Genomic DNA, 21,238 nt, shown 5'->3' with positions numbered 1-21,238 from the left:
TCAGCATAGAACAGCTACATTAGAGATCTTACAGTGGCACAACTGCATTGGTACAGCTGGGCCACTGTAAGCTGTCTAGTGTAGACATAGCCTTAGACTGTAAGCCCGTCTGTCTCTTTGTTCTGTTTGTATAGTGTCTAGCACATTCGTTTCCTAATCCACAATGAGGGCCTCTAAGCGCTACCACAATGCAAATAAGTACATGACACACAATATACTGGTGATTGACACAACTATTTGCTCGACAGCAGAGGAATGCAGGTAATCAGGAATCTTGAGTTCTGTTCTTGTTTTTGGTGGGAGTGTGGTCTAGTGATTAGACATCATGCACCATCAAGCACATAGATTTGGCGCATTCTGAAAGGCAGTGTGGGTAAGTGGAATTTAAGTCAGTTTCTAACCTGATTCCCCTTTATGCTGCTGGAACAGCATAAAAAGGCATAGCACCGTAGGGAATAACCCCAGTGCAGGGGTAGCATAGAGCTGGTGCACATGACCCTGTGGTACCCCTACTCACAGCCCTGGCCTAAGGAATGCTAGGGGCATGGCATGTCAGGGGCAGGGTGGGGGTTGGCCAAGATGCTCTGCACTCCAGCAGTTCTGGTCTTCAGAGAAGACTATAGGGTGAAGGTAAGGCGTTAGTAAGTTAGAGCAGCCTGTAGGGCTGCATCAGCCCATGGAGCAGCCTAGAATGTGGGTGGTAGAAAGTTGACTTAAAACCATCTTTGCATACCCCCTATGACTATACTTTCTGTGCCACACTTTCTGAGAGGTGCAGCACAGTTTGTGGTCCCTGGATTCTATTTTCAGCTCTGACAGAAATGACTGTGTTCCACCTCTAAATTACCCTGTCTTCTAAAGTGGCCTTGGTTGGTAATAACAATGAAGTGTGCACAGAATTATTAATGTCAGTGAAAGAGCACAGACTAGAAATTGTGATTTCCTTGTGCTTAGCAGCTTTTCTTTTCTAGCTCCCGGTCAGTGGCGCAGCGGGGGTGCTAAGGCAGCAGGTCTGGCTCCTAGGTGGAGGCACGCAAGCAGCTCCATGCAGCTCTCGCCCACAGGCACCTCCCCCCCCCCCAGCTTGGGACAGGGCAGCACGCAGAGCTCCGTGGTCCCTCCGCCTAAGAGCCAGACATGCTGCTGGCTGCTTCTGGGGCGCAGTGTGATGTCAGAAGAGTTAGGAACTAGCCTGCCTTAACCAGGCAGCACCACTAATGGGACTTTTAACGGCCTGGTCAGCAGTGCTGACCAGAGCCGGCACGACCCAATGCCTTACGTTCTGTGACTCAGTACTGGGTCATGACACGCAGTTTGAAAACAACTGATATAGACAACAAAATGAAATTCAACAAAAGCAAATGTAAGGTGCTACACTCGAGGAGAAAAGAACAAATGCACAAATACAGAATGGGGGATAACTGGGGTGGCAGCAGCACTGCTGAGAAGGGTCTGGGAGTAATGGTGGCTCACAACCACGTGAGTCAGCAATGCGATTCTGTTGCAAAAAAACCTAAACGCATTTTTGGGTTGCACTAACAGAGGCATAGCATGCAAGTCATGGAAGATAATAGTACCTCTCAACTCGGCGCTGGTTAGGCCTCAGCTGGAGTACTGTGTCCAGTTTTGGTCACTGCTGTATAGAAGAGATTTGGAGAAACTAAAAAATCCACTAGTAAGGGACAAAGATGATCAAAGGGATGGATTGCAAGCCATATGAGCAAAGGCTGAAGGACATGATAGCGGTCTTCAAATACTTGAAAGGTTGCTATAAAAAAGACTGTAAAATTGTTCTCTCTTACCACAGGGGGCAGTACAAGAGGCAGTTGGTTCAAACTACAGCATACAAGATTTAGATTAAATCTCAGGAAAAATTTCCTAACTAAGAACAGTAGGACAATGAAACAAACTGGCTAGGGAAGTCATGGAAGCTCCCTCAGTGGAGGTTTTCAAAAAGGCTGGATAGCAGTCTGTCTTGAATAGTTGACTCAACAAATCCTGCATCTTAGCAGGGAGTTAGATTTGATGATCCTTGTGGTCCTTTCTAACCCTATGGTTCTTTGAGTCTGTGGAAATAGATTACTAAATAATGCCATGGTTGAATGTAACTATTTAGTCTTGTGAGAAACAAACACCTAATATACCATTACTGTGCAGTCATTATTCAGAACTATCTGATTCCAGAAATTCTTGACAATGTAAAATCAAACTAGTCACATTTTAAAATATACTAAATCAACTGAGCTACAGTTAATATACATTTCATTTTGGAAATCTTCATAAATCTTTAATTATTGGCAGTTATTGCTTTCTACTTACAAGTTTTACAATTTGCTTTTCATTGTCTTAGCTGATCTTGTATAAGCACAAAAGAGAACTAGTGTAAAGTCACTTTTTTCTTTGATAGTTTTAGCTCTGCTAGTTATTTATACAAATAAATAAAAAAAACTGTTAGTGAAACATTGATGGTTGAGATTTTACACACCCCAAAGTCATGAAACCGTAAAACTCAAAGTTATGGTTCCCACAGCTATTGTAAGTTGGCCACTTGTGCATATGTAATGTTTGCCATTGCTCTTTTTGCACATATATGTTAAACCAGAAGAATTATCACCAAAGTTATGAGGGCTGTGGGAACTGTAACTTAGAATTTTATGCTTTTTGCTTGTGTAAAATCTCACTCATGAACATTTTCATTTAATGTACCCTTTTCTCCTCCTCTAGAAAGGGAAGATGAACAAAAAAAGAGATGGAAGATGGATTTTTCACACTTGAATAAGTTTACATTTGAAAGTGTCCTCTAGCAACTCTCTCAAATGCACAAATGTATTTAGCTGAATGAATGGGTATTAGGCTGTGCTTACAATTGTTTGTGTCCTTCTGGCCCTTCCGCTGTAAATACTGTGCACTTTGAGAGTCGTTGCCCTGTAATTTACTGTTTTCAGCATGTGAACTTTGCAATAAGGGTGTCTCATGTCCAAGACATCCAGTAGGTTGCTAGAGATAATATTTATCCTATATTCTACTGTGCTTGAATTACATCTCAAGTGTAGCCAATATTGGGACAGTTGAAGCCTTTACTGAAGTTAAACATTTACAGCATAGTTCTGAGAAGTAAAACTAAGCAACATAGTGGTTTCAGAATGAAACCCCACTGAGGCATTGGTAATAGTAGCAATTCACAATTTTCTAAGTGCTGAATCCCAGTCTCGCCTACCTGGCTGCAGAAGATCTTGTTATAGTAGAACCAGTGAGGTTCTGTTATATAGAGGGTGGTATCGTGAACTATATGTGTGATTTTTTTTTATTATTATTATTATTATTTTGCTTTCTATTGGCTGATGTACTGAGAGGGTAGTGCATCTACTGGATGGGAGGAATCTTCTTTAGCTTTAGGGTTTTTTGGAGGACCAGCATTCAAGGCTCAGCTACTCAGATTTGTGTGTGATTTCTATCTCCAAAACATGGATACATTACAAGAGAAGATTTGGGGAGCTAATAAAGCGGATGGGCACGTGTTGCAGAGTCCAGCTTCACTGAAGCAGATCCGTTGGCTATTCCTCTTGCTTAATGGGAGCCAGGAGAGCATGGAGGCTACTCCAACAAAGAGATTTAGGTAGTGGTTCTGGTGTTGAAGAGTGGCCTCAGGGCAGGGTTAAGGATTCTTCTCTTCCCTCCCTCCCTGCCTCAATTTCTGGAGGAATTCTCCAGCAAATAGTTTGGTTGCTGATCTTTATGATGAAATAGGCATGTACTTAGACACGCACATACTGGAATCTGTTGAGGCTCTCATTTATATTTCTGTTGCAAATATTTGCCTTAAATAACAGAGCCAAGGGATGGAAAAGGAATAAGAACTAAGCCTCTTGAAATTATTATTTTCCTAGCCCTGATTCATGTTGTAATATACAGAGACCACTAGGTGTACTTATTAATAAAATAGTAAGCACGTCATCCATTTTCTGTAATAAACAGTAATTATAAATCATTATATTTATGTATGTGTTCTAAATCTTCCCATAGATCAAATTGTGTCCTAATTTCAATTATAAACATAGTAACAGAAAGCTTTAAGTATCCATTTAAAAAAGATCAGGAACCTAATAATTTTGCAATGGTGTCTCTCCCTAGACATAATACTTAGGACCTTGAAATCGAGAAATGGTTTCCTTCTGAACCAGTCGCAAATGAAAATTGCTTTAAGTGATTCACTCAGCAGATTACTCAAGTCTAGAATTTCTGAATTGATCAACATGTTAGGCGATAAGATAGCCCGGCCTTTGGTTTCTGAATGTCAGCAAAAGCCTGAAATATATTAACACATATATATTAATATATATTAATTATAGCAATGTATTGAAACATGTTACACCATTCTAACAACATTAAACAATAAAACACACTTGAATTCATAATAACGGATTTGAATTGTTATTCCACAGTCCCTCTTCATGGATTCTTTTACTTTCTGTGAGTTCACAAGCTCATCTCCTAAGCTGATTCAAATATTTTAAATGTAAACACTACCAGTTGAGTTAGCAATTTCTTGTATCATTTTGTAACTCCTAACGATTCCAGTTATTATGTATGGAGGTGATAGCTAAAATGCAGTTTTGAGCACATCCTAAATAATTTAGCATTTCAGGGTTTAAGGACTTTTTACAATCTAATTAATGAATCTTAGTGGAAAGATAAATATTCAGAAGTACATAGTTTATATTAATAGTTGTATTAGAGTATATATGAAAGTACCGATGTTACTTTTCAATATAAATATATTATGTCATAAGCTAATTAACATATCAGGACAAGATACTTGTTTCGTAGATGTTTATAAATAAAACTATAGGGTCAATGCAAAATAGTACTTGCTCATGCAAGGCTAAATTAGGGCACACTTTTGCTACCACTTTCTTTCTCCTCCAAATAATCAATATAATAGATCTTGGCTGTTATGACAATGAATGATTTAATATATTTCTGTTCTTGCTTTGTATTCCTCAGTGGGTTATGTGTACCATATTGTATCTTTTTGTAGACCCTTTTAGCACTGTGCAGAAATTTGAGATGGTGAGATAAACGTTTGCAACATTCTTTGATTTTTTTTCCCTTTCTCATTACTTGTGTTTTTCATCTCCTTGCTTTTTGCATTGGATGACACAGTTGCTAGCTGGGATGATAGCAGAGCCTGCTTTTCTCTCTGAGTATACTATCTTTGCTTTGGATCCCAAACGTCCTAAACCACAGAGTGACAGTGTGGTGAGTCCTCCTGCCCTTTTCAGTGATGCCTTTAGCAGGGGGAGGAGAATACTGTTAATTCTAGAAGGCAAAACTAGTGCTGCTTATGGCTTATAGTCTCACAAAGGCGTCTTGACTACCCTCTTGCTAACCCTGCACTAAAATTCAGGGGTAATACCTGATAGCTCGTGGCTGGTGTGCTGTATGATGTGAACTTATTTTAACACAAAAAATTAACATTGTTCTGTTATACAGGAAAATGCATTCTTCCCAAACTTTCAACAAACAATTGCCACATAGGTTTGTAGGTTCCTTGCCTGCAATCCATAAATTCTGCTGTAAGTCATTCTGCTACTTTTGAATGTCTGTCTTTGGATATTTGAAGGAAAATGGGTATGATAAACATTGATGGTGGTGCTTTTTCTGAAAAAGAACTTTAAAAAGTATGCTATTTGCAGCATATATTGCTATATACCGTATGTACTGGTTCATAAGCTGAATTTTTTTAGTGAAAAAGGGAAGCTCCAGAGAAGCGGGTTGGCTTATGAATGGGTATAGAGAGGGAGAGGTAGGACACAGCCCCTCCCCCCAACAGAGGGAGTAAGGAGAGGCAGCACAGCCAGCAGAGCCAGAAGGGAGGAGACGGGGCCAGAGTCTCTGGCTTCTGGCCACGCTGCTCTCATCCCCAGCCTCCGAAGCAGCTGCAGCTCCGGGGCTGATAGGCTGCAGCCATGCCGCTCGGCCCTGTCCCCCAGAACACGCTGCGGCCGTGCTGCCTAGCCCATCGCGCTGGAATATGCTGTGGCTGAGATGCCTGATCTGGCCCACCGGAGCAGGCTGCGGCCACGATGCCTGATCTGGCCTGCCAGAGCAGCTCCAGCCAGGCCAGAGACATCCTCCCCCAGCCCTCCCCACATAAGGTGGGAAGGGATGGGATGGGGAGAGTGTGGGGATCCCGGGTTAGGGATGAGATCATGTGGGGGTTGATCAGAGGTTACTCCCCTGACTCCCAGCTTCTCCCCCCCCCCCCAATTTCCCCACCAGTTGCTGTCCCATCCTGTCAGGGTAAGCAGCTGGTGCGCCGGGACACTTTGTTTACTTAGGTTTATCTCCGTGCCTGCGGACGCTCCAGGTAAAGAAACCATCTCGGCCCACCAGCGGCTTATCCTGATGGCCCAGGAGCCAAAGTTTGCTGATCCCTGAATTATAGGGTCGGCTTATGAATGGGTTATACATTTCTTTCCATTTTTACTTATCTATCTTGGGGGGGAGGGGAGATGTCGGCTTATAAACTAACTGGCTTATGATCGAGTATATACAGTATAATGGTAGCAGGAAACCGTTTTCGTACATACAAATTCAGCCATGCCTAACTGGTGGCATGGCTGTTAGTGCAATAGTGTGCTATCACTCGGGCAAATACACTTAACTCTTACTTTTTCAAATGGATATTCCATTGTCTTGTGCATTGTAAAATGTTTCCAGTCTTGGAGCTGGGTGAAAGGCAAGAACAAGAAGAGTGGAGGAGGAAGAACAAACACACCAAGGAATGCTATTTCCAACCTGAACCAAGGTTTCCTTTCACACATCCCTCTTCTTTTGACTGTTTCACGTACTTCTATTCCCTCAAAATCAGAAGAATGGCTGCCTTCTATGCTCCAGTGTTACGACATTTCTGGATGCACAGTCACTGGAAAATATAACATTTTCAAGGGGCTCTTGTCTCCCCATTCTTCAGTATTTACACTTAGCATCCACTGAAGTGGCTGCTTTTTGTTCCCCATATAGAGGGGAAAAGAAATATGAGAAGTCACAGAAAGTGTAAGGGGAGAATAAAGTATAGGAAAAGAATTGGGATGTGACCTGCAGCCATACCACTTTGTGCTTTTGATCCTGTCTTGCAAGTTAAGCAGGACTGGACTGGAGGTTGTCCTTGGAAGCTTCACAGATATTTGAGTGCTATATTGATTTAGTATGTGGAGTAGTTCCCTCAGTGTTAGTACTAAATCAGTCCTTTACTATGGTGCTAAGAGGACAGTCAGATGGTGGAGGGGTGCCCTATTTCTGCTGAGATATAAACCAGAGGGTGCTAACCAACTAACATTAGAGATCCCATGGAACTTGATCAGTACCTCACTCCCCTGGCCATGTTCAACTCTGGGCCATGTTCCAGTTTAGATACTTTCTGCATACCTAAACGCTCCCTGCAGTTATTATTAGGTTCTGTATTCATTTGTGCTTCTAGCCATAGACTGTTGTGCGCTGAAAAACAGCACACCATGTAGTATCCTAGATGGGCTTCATTTTGGAGCATATACCGTATTTCTGTGTATGCTGAAGAGATGGCTGTACATGCCCTCCCTGGGACCCCTAGCTGCACAAATACCCTCCCTCTCCACCTCAAAAAAAGATCACGTGAGGTTTAGCATTAATGGGTATTGCCATTGTTTTAATAATGCTTCATCTGTGGCTCTGCCACTTTTTACTTAATCCTTTTCTAAAAATACAGTGTGCCCGTGGAGGGAGAGGAGGTGATCATTGGAACAGTTTTTCTTGACTCCCTTTGATATAGGGAACGGTAGGGACAAAATTAACAGGTTTAAATAAGAAATATTTATTTAGATGAGTTCAGGACACTGGAAACTAAATGTTAAATTGGAGCTCAACTTCCTAGGTTAAATTAAAAACGAAAGGAGAGTGTTTGGAATTTTTAAGGCTATTTAAAGGGTGCATCTGGTATAGAAAACTGGAGTATAGTGGGGAAGCTGTGAAAGTCTGGTAGCTCTGAATTAGAGAGAACTCTTATTCCTTGTGTTCTGTTGATTCTGAGAGAGCTGTTCAAGGTGAAATATTATTATTCTCAGGTGGAATTCTTGTGTGTATGAGAAGTCAGATTGTGTGTGTGTGTGTGGGGGGGGAAATGTACACTAACCGCTTCCTACCCTACTCCCTCAATTTCAAAATTTACACACAATTCCCAAATAGCTGGATTTTTTCTGAAAAAATGACTGGTAATAAGATAGTTAACAGTTTAGACACTTAAACTACCTAAACTTTTTCAGATTTACCCCTCCATTGAGGTATATGGATCAGTTCACACCTCTCAGAGCTATGTTTTCAGGCTGTCTATGGACTCGGGCAGGCTGCGGTGCATCAGATCACACTCAGGACATTATCTTTGTAACCACAAAGGATAGAAACTTAGAGAGAAACCGAGAATTTATTTTTTCTGTGTGCATGGAGGGATTGGGTTGGGGGCACCAGAGAAGTTCCATTAGGATATATCCGATCAATCTGACCCCTCATTTATATACAGTGGAACCTGACTAATCTGCACTAATAAAGATGACCTCATTTTTGGGTTAATGAGGTCTGCACACAGAGCCTGGTTTGGTGATGTCATGCTTGCTATGGATCAGTGAGAGAGAAGCCTGGCATATTAAGTGCTGAGACAGGCTACTTGCATTATTACTGCTGCTTACAGCTTCCTCATATTACTGCTGCTTACAGCTTCCTCGTATTCTTCCTCCTTACTTGCCTGAAGATGCATGGGTCAGGGTTTCTTTGCTCCTGCCTGATTGTGTTTGAGTCACTATAGGAGTGAATAATGTAAGGGGAGGCTGGGGTTATTTGCTATCAGAGGCTGAAGCAGCAGTAGCAGTAATCAAAGTAATCTTGATTCAGAACTTCAGTCAGTGCTAGAAGTCCAGGGAGTGGTGTGGTGCTTCTCCAGTGGCCTGCAGGAAGCCTGACCTCACCTGCACTAAATTCAAGCCTATAGAAATGTCAGCAGAGCCTCCTTGGTTCTAGTTTTAATAAACATAAAGTGTTGAACTCCACTAGCATTAAAGAATGTTAAGCTTGTGACTTACCAAACACCAAAGTTTTGACATAGCACCTTCCATCCAAGGATTGCAATGCACTTTACAGATATTAAGATATGTACCTCAGAACATAATGTATTTAAATTACTGTAACATGGCACTGTGTGTAGTGGTCCAGTTTTAGTCCTTAGGTGGTACATAAAATTAAATAGCATTATTTCCATTCACTACAAAACAATAATTTGCTGTATATTCTTTGAGGGCTGTGTGTGTGTACATTAGGACAACCTACAAAAAAGTTAACATAATGAAGATTAAATTGTTAATTGTATACTGTGATGGGGGCTAGCCTGTTGTGATGCTTCTGGGGTTCATCTAACACCGCGGGTGTTTCTATGCTTGACAGCTTTGGCTCAGCCCTGACACCAGCAGCCTGCTTACAGTACAGTGACCTCACCTTGGCTTCTGCCAGCCTGGTTTCTCCTTGCAAGGTGATACCAACAGCCCTTGCAGTCTCAAGTCTTCCCAAAACTATATCCTTTGCAGTGCTCCACCCCTCCCACTGTAGCACTCACAAAGCTGTATGAAGTTCACTGCTTCTTTAAAAAGACAGTACACAGCACCAGCCTGTTGGTTTGGCTGAGGATTTTATTCTCCAGTTTGAAATGCTGCACTGAGATGGTTTTGTAATAAAACACGATTAAGTTTATTAGCAAAGAACAGATAATTAAGTGGTACCAAATAGAAGAAATTGGAATAGAAATGGTTACAAACAAAAATAAAAATATGCATCTAAGACTAAAACCTAATTTAACAAACTAGAGTCTTTTGTTTTCTTACCATAGTCATCCTTCCAGTGTGGCTGGCCAGTTCTTAGCCAGGCTCCACCACAGAGCCCAAAGCACATGGTTTCTTTATCTCCTCAGGTGAAGGATACCAAAATAGATTTCTCTGTTTATATTTTTTAAATTTCTTTGGTTTCAAAGTCAGAAAGACCTCCTGGGAGCTCAGCTTGCTGCCCACCAAGGAGCTGATGCCATGCTAAGTTTTGTAGTCTACTTGTTGTGATAGTTAAGTGGTTGTCTCCTCAACTTGCTAGTTTGATGGCTTTGCTTACCTATTATGTACTTCTATTGTCTCTCCTTGCCGAATTTACATTGGAGACACTTTCAAGTGGGCAGAACCACATTCCTTTGTTTAGGGAGAGGTGCTTTAAGCCCCACCTGCCAAATACATTTTAAGAACGTATGTTCAGGATATAGTTATAATCTTTAATATCACATGTAAATACACCACTCATATTATTAATGACTAGTGTGTTACAAGTTCGTGTGTGATACCTTACATGACACCTTTTAGATACAGATTATGACAGCAGTGAGTTGGGGTATGCTGAGCTAGTCAGGCCAGCTGAGCCTCTGTGCCAGAGAGCAGTGAACCTTTTCCCTTCTGGCATTGGGGTGCTCTTAGAGTCTCAGTGGTGGTGTATTTTGGTTTCTACTTTGAAACTACATTTCACAATAATCTTTATAGATGCTGTTCTCGTGTCAGTTCATATGTTTTTAATAAATATAAATACCTGATTGAAACTAGTAAATACTGTTGCTTCAGTCTTTCAGTCTAAAAAATGTTAACATACTTTTTTATGAAACAGACATATAAAACCTTCACAGCTCTGTGCTAAATCAATGATATGGCCACCAGGTACATCTTGTATCTGATGTGTGTTGCTTACTTAGGCCAGGTCTACACTCAGAACTTAAGTTGACCCAGCTATGTTGATCATGGGTGTGAAAAGTCCACACCCCAAAGTGATATAGTTAAAATGCCCTAACCCCCAGCATAGATAATGCTAGGTTGACACAAGAATTCTTCCATCAACCTAGCTACTGCTTCTCGGGGAGGTGGATTAACTATGTCAACCGGGAAACCCCTCCCATCTCTGTAGTGTCTACACTGAAGCAATACAGCAGCACGGCTGCAGCTGTGCCATTTTAATGTGTCAAATGCAGACAAGCCCTAAGCCTGTAAACTCATTGCAGCAGGGATTGTCTTCCCTTTATGTGCAATACAGAACTGAGCATAGTATTGGTACTGCACAAATGATGAACCAGAAGTTTATATTTTTATTTAGGTCTCCCTAATTACTAGCTTTCTAAGATAGAAAGAGAAAATTGAGAGCCAGGGCCAGGGCTTTGGAGCAGAGCCCGGAGCTGGAGCGCGGAGCAGCTCCGGAGCAGTATAGCTGCAGGTTTTTGCCTGGAGCTGGAGCCTAGCTCCAAAGCGCTGGCCAGGGCAGTTGTGAGTAAAACTGATTGAAAGCTATGACAGCCCCATAAGTAGAATACATAGGGACTGTAGGGAAGCAATAGTTGTCCCAAGAAACTTGGTATTTCCTTTAGCGGTTCAGTCCTCTTAAGCAGTGCACAGGTTTTGTCCTGAGTGTAGACAGAATACAACTTTCAAAACTAAACAGACTTTCTATGTGGCTTCTTTTATTGCTCATTTCACTCAGTGTCAGTTTGGATGTACAGTGTGTATCCCTCTCAGGCTTCCTTGTCTGTTCTGGATTCCCTTCTTCCTTGGCACCCTGAGTCCATCCATCCCTTCTGAATCCATCGGAAGCCCTTTTTAGCTTATAGGAGTACAATTCCTCTTTCCCGTGCGCCTCCTTTTAGTTTTTACAGTAAATATATACAATATAATTTCATTGTAGACGTATTGTGTTAAACCCATGACATTTCCAATTGTAGTATCTGAATACTTTAACTGCACGTCTTGCATGCGATGGCTTATATACAAATGTTTGTGTTAAATTAATTTGGCATACCTTGATTTAAAAATCCGTTTTATATAATTGTAATGTTTCCATTATAATGTAATTCTTATTTTTTTGGCTCGGTTTAGATACATTGCAGTTCTTAGCCTGAAAGATCCTCACTTCCAGGTTTTAGCATGTTTACCACTTCAACCTGCATTGGTTTGAATACCAATGAAGTATTTGAATTTATTCAGGTCCAGAAGCTGCTGAACTCATGTAAACAGAGGGGAAAGAAAAGGAAATCATCTCTAAATTCTTTAATAAAAAATAATTTAAAAAATTGCCTTCTGTTGACTTTTCATTTGGAAGTGGAGGAGGAATGCTTACTTTAAAAAGTTTTGCATACCATAACTTTTCTGAAAGTGTCATTTCTTTCTCTGTACTTATCAATACACTCAGAAGTTTATGACTATGAGGGATGGTAATACGGGTAATTGCTTACAACCCATGTGGTAATAGTGTAATACTTGTTACCAGTCATCACACTTTTCCTGCTATCATTTCCATTTGTTTTTGATACCTTTGTTAATGAATAAATATTACAAATGTAATCCCTGTGAGTAATTTAAGAAGAGATGTTGGCATTTGAAGTTCTCAGTGTATTAATCAATGCACCCACAGCAGCTTTGTAGTTCTATATATTGCAGCAATTTGTTTTTTCAAAACTTAACTTACTAGTTGAAGTTTGCATGAAGGCATTTAAAAAAAGAAAAAGTACTAATTATGTTTACTAAAAACATTTACAAAGCCACAGAACACGGATGCTGTTTGTAACAAGTGGGTTTCTTTGTGCTTTATAATGTATTCCTTTTCTTGTAATATTTTTATTTTCTTCCACCATAGAATGTATCTAAACAAACAAACCCCAAATCCATAGACAGCAATGGAAGTGAACCATCTTCCCCTCAGGTACTTTTTTCTGTAGCATTTTAATTTCATTAAAAATGCTGTTGACTAATTTAGTCTATATTGATACATTCACGTGACTCAATATTAGAGTAGAAGTGGCCAAATACTTTGATGTGTAAGTTACACAGTTCAGTGATTGCCCGTTAAGACTGGGCAGCTTAATCTGTTGGATTGCTATTAATAAATGGTAATTTTGTGGGAAATGGAGATTTAGATGTTTGAAGCTGCATAAACCTTTCTTTCCTTTCCAATGGGCCATTTTAGTAAAATGTAGTGACATGTGGGTAGGCCCCCAGTCTTACCTCAAATAGCATGGCTAGTTCAGTGTAGCTGGGTATTACTTTCAGGCTTTTGTAAAAACAGATTGTGTTGCATGGATGCAAACTGAGTTTCTACTGGAAGAGTATCAGAGGGGTATCCGTGTTAGTCTGGATCTGTAAAAGCAGCAAAGAGTCCTGTGGCACCTTATAGACTAACAGACGTATTGGAGCATGAGCTTTCGTGGGTGAATACCCACTTCGTCGGATGCATCCGATGAAGTGGGTATTCACCCACAAAAGCTCATGCTCCAATACGTCTGTTAGTCTATAAGGTGCCACAGGACTCTTTGCTGCTTCTACTGGAAGAAAATTTTTTTGGTAGGGTTAAAAAGAATTGTGGTAGAGTACTGCACACTTGAGTGTGCAGGATATGTTTAGTACCATTATAGGACTTCATTTGTATAATTCAGTAACTATACGCTTTTGCTGTGGAGAGTTCTATATTAGAACTAAGTATTTGAAGTGAGTATAAAGAGTTAAGACTATCAGAGAGTTAACCCATGGTTCTCAAACTTTTTTACTGGTGACCTCTTTTCACATAGCAAGCCTCTGAGTGCAACTCCCCCCCCCCCCAAATTAAAAACATTTTAAAATATATTTAACACCATTATAAATGCTGGAGGCAAAGTGGGGTTGGGATGGAGGTTGATAGCTCACGAACCCCACCCCCACCCGCATGTAATAACCTCACGACCCCCTGAGGGGTCTTGAACCCCTGGAGTAAACACTACGCTTATTTACTGTAGAAGTACTTGTATAATAAACTTACTATGTAGGTCATAGGAAACATACTTCAATATCTTTGAGATATGTTTAATGACTTATAAAGCTGTTGTAAAATATTGGCTTCTGTTTAACAATATCTGTTTGACTTCTTTTCTAACTTAGGAGCAAACATGATATTTATGCAACTATTAGATTTTTGTTGTTAGCTGCTTTTAAAAAAAACAAATTAATGATAATTAAAAAACCTGTTTAAATTATTGCTAGGATGCTATTAAGTTAAATTTACCATAGAGTTCAGTACAGAGGCTTATTTCAAACTGTTTCACTAGATAAGTAGTTTTGTTTCAAAGAAAAAGAAAAATCACTATGAAGATAGTATTTTAATGTGTATATGTACATGTATTTTTATTGATCTGATTTATTGAAGTGACAAAGTAATCAATTCCCTTATATTTTTGCAGTTAAGTGACACTCAGACTTTTGCACAGAAACTCCAACTCCGGGTTCCTTCAATGGAATCTTTGTTTCGAAGTCCAGTAAAAGAATCCCTGTTCCGCTCTTCTTCTAAAGAGTCCCTGGTACGAACTTCTTCAAGGGAGTCATTAAATCGACTGGACTTTGACACACCTGGTCCCACATTTGATCCACCATCTGATGTTGAAAGTGAGGCAGAAGAGTCACTGGGAAACATGGACAGCCTCAGCAAAGAACAGCTTTTACAACGATTGCGTAGAATGGAACGTAGTTTAGGCAACTACAGAGGAAAATATTCTGAGGTAAGTAAATGTTTGACTTTCCTAAAAGTGGGAGGGAAGAAAAGAAAGTGAAAAGGAGGCAGGAGTGACAGGCTGAAAAAGTGGAAGAAATTTATCAGTTCACTATTCAATAGTTGTGTATTTGGGACCAGGGTCTTAATTAGAGGCTAGTAACTTGAAACTTAGATTTTTTTATTTCTAGATGAATTTGTATTTCTAGTTGAATTTTTTTTTATTTTGGTAATCTGTAGAACATTGAAATATTTAACTTCTCTTGTTTACAAACAAAACCATATTACCACCAACTGAGCTGGATTAGTTGGGGTCTCTTGAGTTATATGAAAAACATACTTATGAAACGTTTTCTGAGCTAAAGATCATGTTGAATATAATTGAAATATTGCTCAAATCTGCAATTGTAGTACTGTTTCACAGTGAGTTTAGCATGGGATGCGGTTGCATGTCAGTAGATTGTACTTCTCAAGTAGAGCATTCAGAGGCAAAGTACAAAAATGTATGTTTACATGTTCTGATTGATGTATTCCATGTACAACATACAAATGTTTGTTTCTATTTTGCCTCCATTGGTCTTTCATTTTAAATCACTCCCTACAAATTTCTACTTAAAAGCAAACAAAATTTCCCGTGTTTATGTTCAAGGACCATAGATGTCACAGTTTTCAATGAAAATTGATCATCTTCATTTTCTAATGTTGCTCTGAAAAGCCATCCCTCCCCATTTTTTCTTTAAATACATTTTTTAATTCAGAATTGAACATTGCAAAAGCATTTATGGTTCTCTGAATATACTCTGCCTGTGAATATAGAAATTCCTGTGCAAATCTGGCTCCTGATGTGGCAATGAAGGGAGTAAAAATATGTGCATATCTTTATTTTTATTGTTTCATGTGTGTGTGCAGGGAGACATCCTAGTCTCTCAACCTTATTGACCAAATAGATTACAATTAGAATGAACAAAACAAATTGGACAAATTCATTTTCTCTCCTTTCACTAAGAATCTGAAGGCACAATTATATACTTTTCAGTGTTTTCTAGCAGATCACTGCAGTATTCACTGTGTTAATATACAATAAACTAAACTGTACCTATGTAAACCCAATGATTTTTGTATAACTCTAAAGAAAGTGTTACTAAAGAGAAGGTTTTCTTCCGTGTCCTGATTTTGAGTATGGTCTATTAATTAGTTCCTAATTCGCTCTAAAAATCTGTTAGTTTATTCTATGGAACAGATTTCCTTTTCTTCCTGAAACTGTTTTGTTGTTCAGGCATGTACATTGGGATTTCCATGCAGCTGCAATCATTATTTTTGTGCTTCTAGTAATATATAATTTAAAAGGGGAGCTTCGTGAGCTACGTATTCCCACAAAATCCTTGAATGGCTGTTGTCGTAACTAAATGTGCTTTTAAAATATTATTGATTGTTCTCTTCTGTCCCAAGAGGTTTCCCCCTCCTCCCCCCCAGACAGGACTATCACATGTGCTTAAAATTGCTAATTGCCCCGCATTTTCTCCAGCATAGTATATTAGGATTTCATGTGGCATCTCAGATCTCTGGATGCACACAAAGTTTTGGCTAAACAGAGTACTGCTTAACCAGTTTCAAAAGTTTATGCTCTGGCACCCGAGTGCCATTATGATATTGTACGCCTGCCAGCTTTGCAAATGGTAGGGGAACATCCCCAAAGTTTAATTAAACTGAGTTGTGCTATTATTCATTAAGTCTTTGTCAATTTACAATGAGAACTTTGTCCATTTACAATCTTTTTGTCCACCAATTCTGCTGGGTGTATGTGAGGCGAATGGGAAGAAGTTCAGAGCTTCAGGAGCCTCTCTTTATAAGGGTTATATACATTCTGTCTTGTACATCCTCCTATTATAAAATGAAGTTTAGTCTATCTTGGGTTTGAGGAGTACATAGAAGCACAGGGTAGTTTTTCAGGTGTGTAGCTTTCCAGCCATACTCCTCCTTCTCTTGACGGCCGGCATGAAACTTATTTTATCACCTGTGCTTAAAGGCTTTTCTCTAAGGGGACAAATGATACATGGCATGTATCATTCCTGTTTTGTTTTTGCCATTCAGACACATTTGGTATTGGGAAATTATTTTATTAGAAAACATTCCCCTGCTGAGCTTTGGTATGTACTACCCAAAGGAGGAATGTTCATGAAAAAGGTATCTGTAGGGGCCTGCCTAGTGAAGTGAGGAGTTTGAGAATTTAGTTAAAATGTTATAGTTTAAGCAAGTTAACTTCAAATGAGATAATTCTGGATAGATCTGGACGTAATTAACCAATATGTTTGCTTTGTATGTTTGTAGCTGGTCACTGCCTATCAGACTGTCCAGAGAGAGAAGAAAAAGCTACAGGTAAGAAGAGATACAATTTTTCCTGTATTGCCCGAGCATGTTTCTGAATTTTAAAATGTTCTTCTCTTGCATAGTAAAATACCTAAGTTTTGTACTAGTAATTAAAGAAAAAGAAGCCAAGCAGATGAATCTCTTTATTTTAAAGGAAACTTTCCTTTTTCTTTTGGCATCTTAAAAATAAGTCACACTAGCACTAAAATATTTTTAATACTAAGATTTCAGATTAGGGATTTTTTTGTGGTTCAATCTTTTCTCCTGTAACAGTTTGGAGTATTCTCTTCTTTATTTAAAAAAAGGCAAAAAATAGCTCATGCTAAATAAATTGAATAGTCTGTAATAAATTTTCTACATAAGGTGGTACTTGTGTGTATCTTATATGCAGTATGGATTCCAGAATCACTTAATTTTGTAGTTTTCCTTTCACTATCACGTATACCACCACCACCTTTTCTTTAAAGTGTTGTAGTCAGAGTGCTTGTGTACTATGTGCTACATTGGCTCTAAAGTCTCTCATGTCCCCCTGATTTCTGCAATGTCCTGTTGCTAAATTCTGTGCTAGTGTTAACACTTTGCAAAATCTTTCCAGAATGATTTCAATTAAATTCAAAAATTTACTGTCCATTTCATTACTCTAATTTAGTATTGACATAATTTTCTGTGAGAAAGGACACACTAATTATTTCACACACTTATATTTGCTATAGCAAATTAATACCAGGTAAATGGGCTCTAAAAGCCCCTTTGTTGCTTGCATATGAAGTAGCATTCACAGCTTTTTGAAACCCATGTAGCAGGTACAAGAAAAGCAGGGCGGAAATGAAAAGCCATTGTGTCCTATGGGGGAAAAATACTCTTATGAAGGTGTAAGGGTGGCTAAACACATGGAACAGTAATTAAAAAAACAAAACAAAGAACAACTTAGACAAAAAGTAAACTTAAAGAAATCCCTGGAGAAAGACTCAGAGGATGTAAAAAAGGGTAAGAAAACATACAGAAAGTGGAAAAATGAGAGGCCAGTGTTCCCTGGGGGAAATAAAGTAAGTGAGCATTCTGAAAAGCTAGGGAATCAAATGAGAAAATATCATAATGTAAGGTTAAAAGTTAAATTCAAGTGAGCATAAAAAAAATAGAAACCACAAGTTATAGGGGACTAAAAAGAGGCTGTGTATTTTCAATTGTGACTCTTCAATTAGGGATGTTTGCTACACTTCTGTGTGGTTTGTTTTTTTGTTTTTTTTAGTAGCCGCAGCCAGGATCAGGACATAAGGATTTTAATGCTCTGTTTTATAATTTGCTAGTAACCCCTTTTGTACTAATACTTTGACAAGGCAAGGGAATCAGGCAGCTTGATTTGGAAGAGACATGCAGAACAGAAGTCCCCTATGCTAAAGTAAAGTATCTGTAGCTTCAGTGTGAATACTTTAAGTAAAAATTTGAATTTACCTAAAAATATTCTTATTCTTTTTTATTAAGGGTATATTGAGCCAGAGCCAGGATAAAGCACTTCGTAGAATTGGAGAACTACGAGAGGTAACTTCAGTTGATGGTTGAATATTTTTAAATTCATACAAAATACACTGATGATTTAACCTTTGATGTGCAGTTTTTTTAGTTTGTAGTAATTAACAATTTCTATAATACCACTGCCATAAACCTGGAATTCCCTTCACCATTTCTGTCTACCTTTTTTTGTATTATGTTCTTTCCTATCTTGCTTATTTCCACATCAGCCACTGCTGTCTTGATCTAGGATAACACTGTAATAGAACTGTGTTTGCCTGTTTACACTATTCCTCTTGTCCTTGCCCCAAATGAGTTATAACATGAATACCCCTAACTGTGACAAAAAACTGAGGCTAGCATGTGGTTCTTCTTGCAGCTTAGATGAAACCTAACAGTGGATGAGGATATGAAATTTGTGACTGCTTCAGTGGTTGGAAATGGGATTGCACATCATTTTAATATACATTTTCCAAAGATGATCTGCAAATAATTTCAGAGATTTGCAGATCCCTATCTGTTTTAGACTCACTGTGCTTAGTTACTACAGGCATAAGCACTATAGAAATACCTAAAATCACCTTTAAGCAGACGATAGAAAAGTATTAAATTATTGTAAAAAACTGAGTTGAATTTCATAACTTTCTCATACAATCTCTTTCCCACCTTCATGATTTTTGAAAAGTAATTTACTTTAACGTGTACTCATTATCCCGCCTTTGGCATTGAGCAAAACCAAACAGTGAGCAGAAATCAGTTCATGAAGAGGCATTATCGTGCTTTAATTTCTACCATATACGACTCTCTTCTTTAAATCCATGCCAGGGTTTTGAGTTATTTCTTATTTAGAAAAATACTTTTATCATGTAACATACAATATAATTAAAATCAGGATGAGTGGACATAAGTATGATAAACTGATCAAATTAAAACAGTCCTGTCCATTTGAAATCATGAACCTATACTGTATATAATTAAGTAGCATGTTAGGTAAGTTCATTGGCGAATATGCCTCCTTTTAATTTAACTTACATGGTATTTACAAAATGTACAGGAATCATGTTACAAGTTTAACAAATATCTGCAACCTGTTAGAGAGAGAGCAAGTTATACTGACTGCTTTACAAAACCAAGTTAAAGATCCCTAATGAAATGCAATCAGAAATTGAAGCGACTTACCACACAGGTATTGGGTACCAGAGTGAGATGTCAACTATGCTTTCACACAGAAACATTGGTCTTCAATTTATACATGTTCCTAACTCTTCATACCAAGCTCCCACAGAAATCTAGTGCCTTCCTCCCACCCCCATTCAAAACCAAACACCTTCCCCTTAACTGCCATTCTGATGTAACTGGGTTCCACACACTGCTTTCATCATATTTTCACTTGTTGCTACAGCTCTCAACACTGTTGCTAAGATCCTTAAAATGTCATTGTATCAATCATTCTGATTTAGGAGATTTTAGATGGTTAAACTCCTATGTTTTTTGCCAAACCAATGATCTAGAAGATTATTTAATAAAGATAAAAGGAGTTTCTCAGGTATAATCTCACTAAAATAAAGTGGCCGTATTTCATATTCATTGGCAAGAAGGGTCTCACAGGTTTCCTTGCGTGCCAACCTTCTTTTAAACTATTTTTGGTCAGTAATCACAAAGTGCTGTTCCTCAACAATGTGGGGTCTAATTCAGGTGAGCAGAGTTTATAGAATTTTAATTGTAACTCTCGGTAATTTTGACTCATGATCAGATTCTGTATTGTATAGCAAATTTATAATGTTTTTACAAAAGATAAAGGGAGGTAACAAATTAGCTACCCCTTCCCTTATTAAAAATTTAAGTTAAATTTCCATGACAGTCATCTTATAATTATTTGAAATGAAACATCCTCATTTGGGCATGACCCTTTTCCTATGGAAGTAACAAAACTCCCTGTGCAGTGGTTCAGGAGTTGAGTCTCTACTGAGAAATTTAGACAGATCTTTCCTTAAAAGATACTTTGGTTCTTATCATGCTTTTTGTAAAGATAATTTACTCAAAATCTGAATACATCTTTATTGAAAACCATAGTCATATGCATAGCTTAAGACTGATGATAACCCTACAGAAGGGTTACTAATTATGTAATACTGAATTTATTCAGTGTTTCCCTAATCTGCATCAAATTACATTTGCACCTCTGGAAAAGATTGTCTAAAACCAGCTCTTGAAAAAGTCAGAAATGAATAGGAAGCTGTCTGTTGGTCTAAGCCAGTGATGGTCAGTTATTTTTTTGCCGAGTTCCCAATTTCTTGGTCAAGATATAGTCAAGGTCCAGAGAAAATAATAATTAAAAAAACCCAACAATAATGATAAGTAAATAAAAATATTTTGGAGTCCGTTCAAAAGCGTCTGGCGGTCCATATTTGGCCCGCAATCTGCCTATTGACCTCCTCTGCTCTAAGCCATCAACTTCTGTAGAGTTTGATTCCTAACTTTCCAAAAAATAATCAAAGGTGTTACTAGTAATCTAGATATATTTCTTGTAAACAAAATTTGTTTTAAATAAGTGTCCTTTCTTAGAAAGAGTTGCCCCTTACTGTGTAGAAATGGAGGTGAAATTGAGTCTCCTCTGAGGATAAGTCCATAACATAACAATGCCCTATAAATGAACATTTCCCTGCCTGCCTTTTCTGTTCTTTACCAATAATAATTTCAGGGCTTGCAGATACAGCAGAGGAACATTTTATCATCTGTAACTTACATCTGTAGCAGT

General features: G+C 38.6%; 1 protein-coding gene across 3 annotated transcripts in view; it reads left to right on the top strand.

Moving 5' to 3' along the window:
- GOLGA4 (golgin A4) overlaps positions 1-21,238 on the top strand; it is a 121,450-nt gene that overhangs the window by 19,853 nt on the left and 80,359 nt on the right. For all 3 annotated transcript variants that reach the window (XM_045004619.1, XM_045004618.1, XM_045004620.1), the window contains exons 3-6: positions 12,727-12,792; positions 14,300-14,614; positions 16,933-16,980; positions 18,454-18,510. In XM_045004619.1, the coding sequence (XP_044860554.1) occupies positions 12,727-12,792; positions 14,300-14,614; positions 16,933-16,980; positions 18,454-18,510 (486 nt within the window). The remainder of the gene's footprint in view (positions 1-12,726; positions 12,793-14,299; positions 14,615-16,932; positions 16,981-18,453; positions 18,511-21,238) is intronic.

Source organism: Mauremys mutica, chromosome 2 (genome assembly GCF_020497125.1).
Source record: "Mauremys mutica isolate MM-2020 ecotype Southern chromosome 2, ASM2049712v1, whole genome shotgun sequence".
Taxonomy (NCBI): Eukaryota; Metazoa; Chordata; order Testudines; family Geoemydidae; genus Mauremys; species Mauremys mutica.
This window is presented reverse-complemented; position numbering and strand designations above follow the sequence as displayed.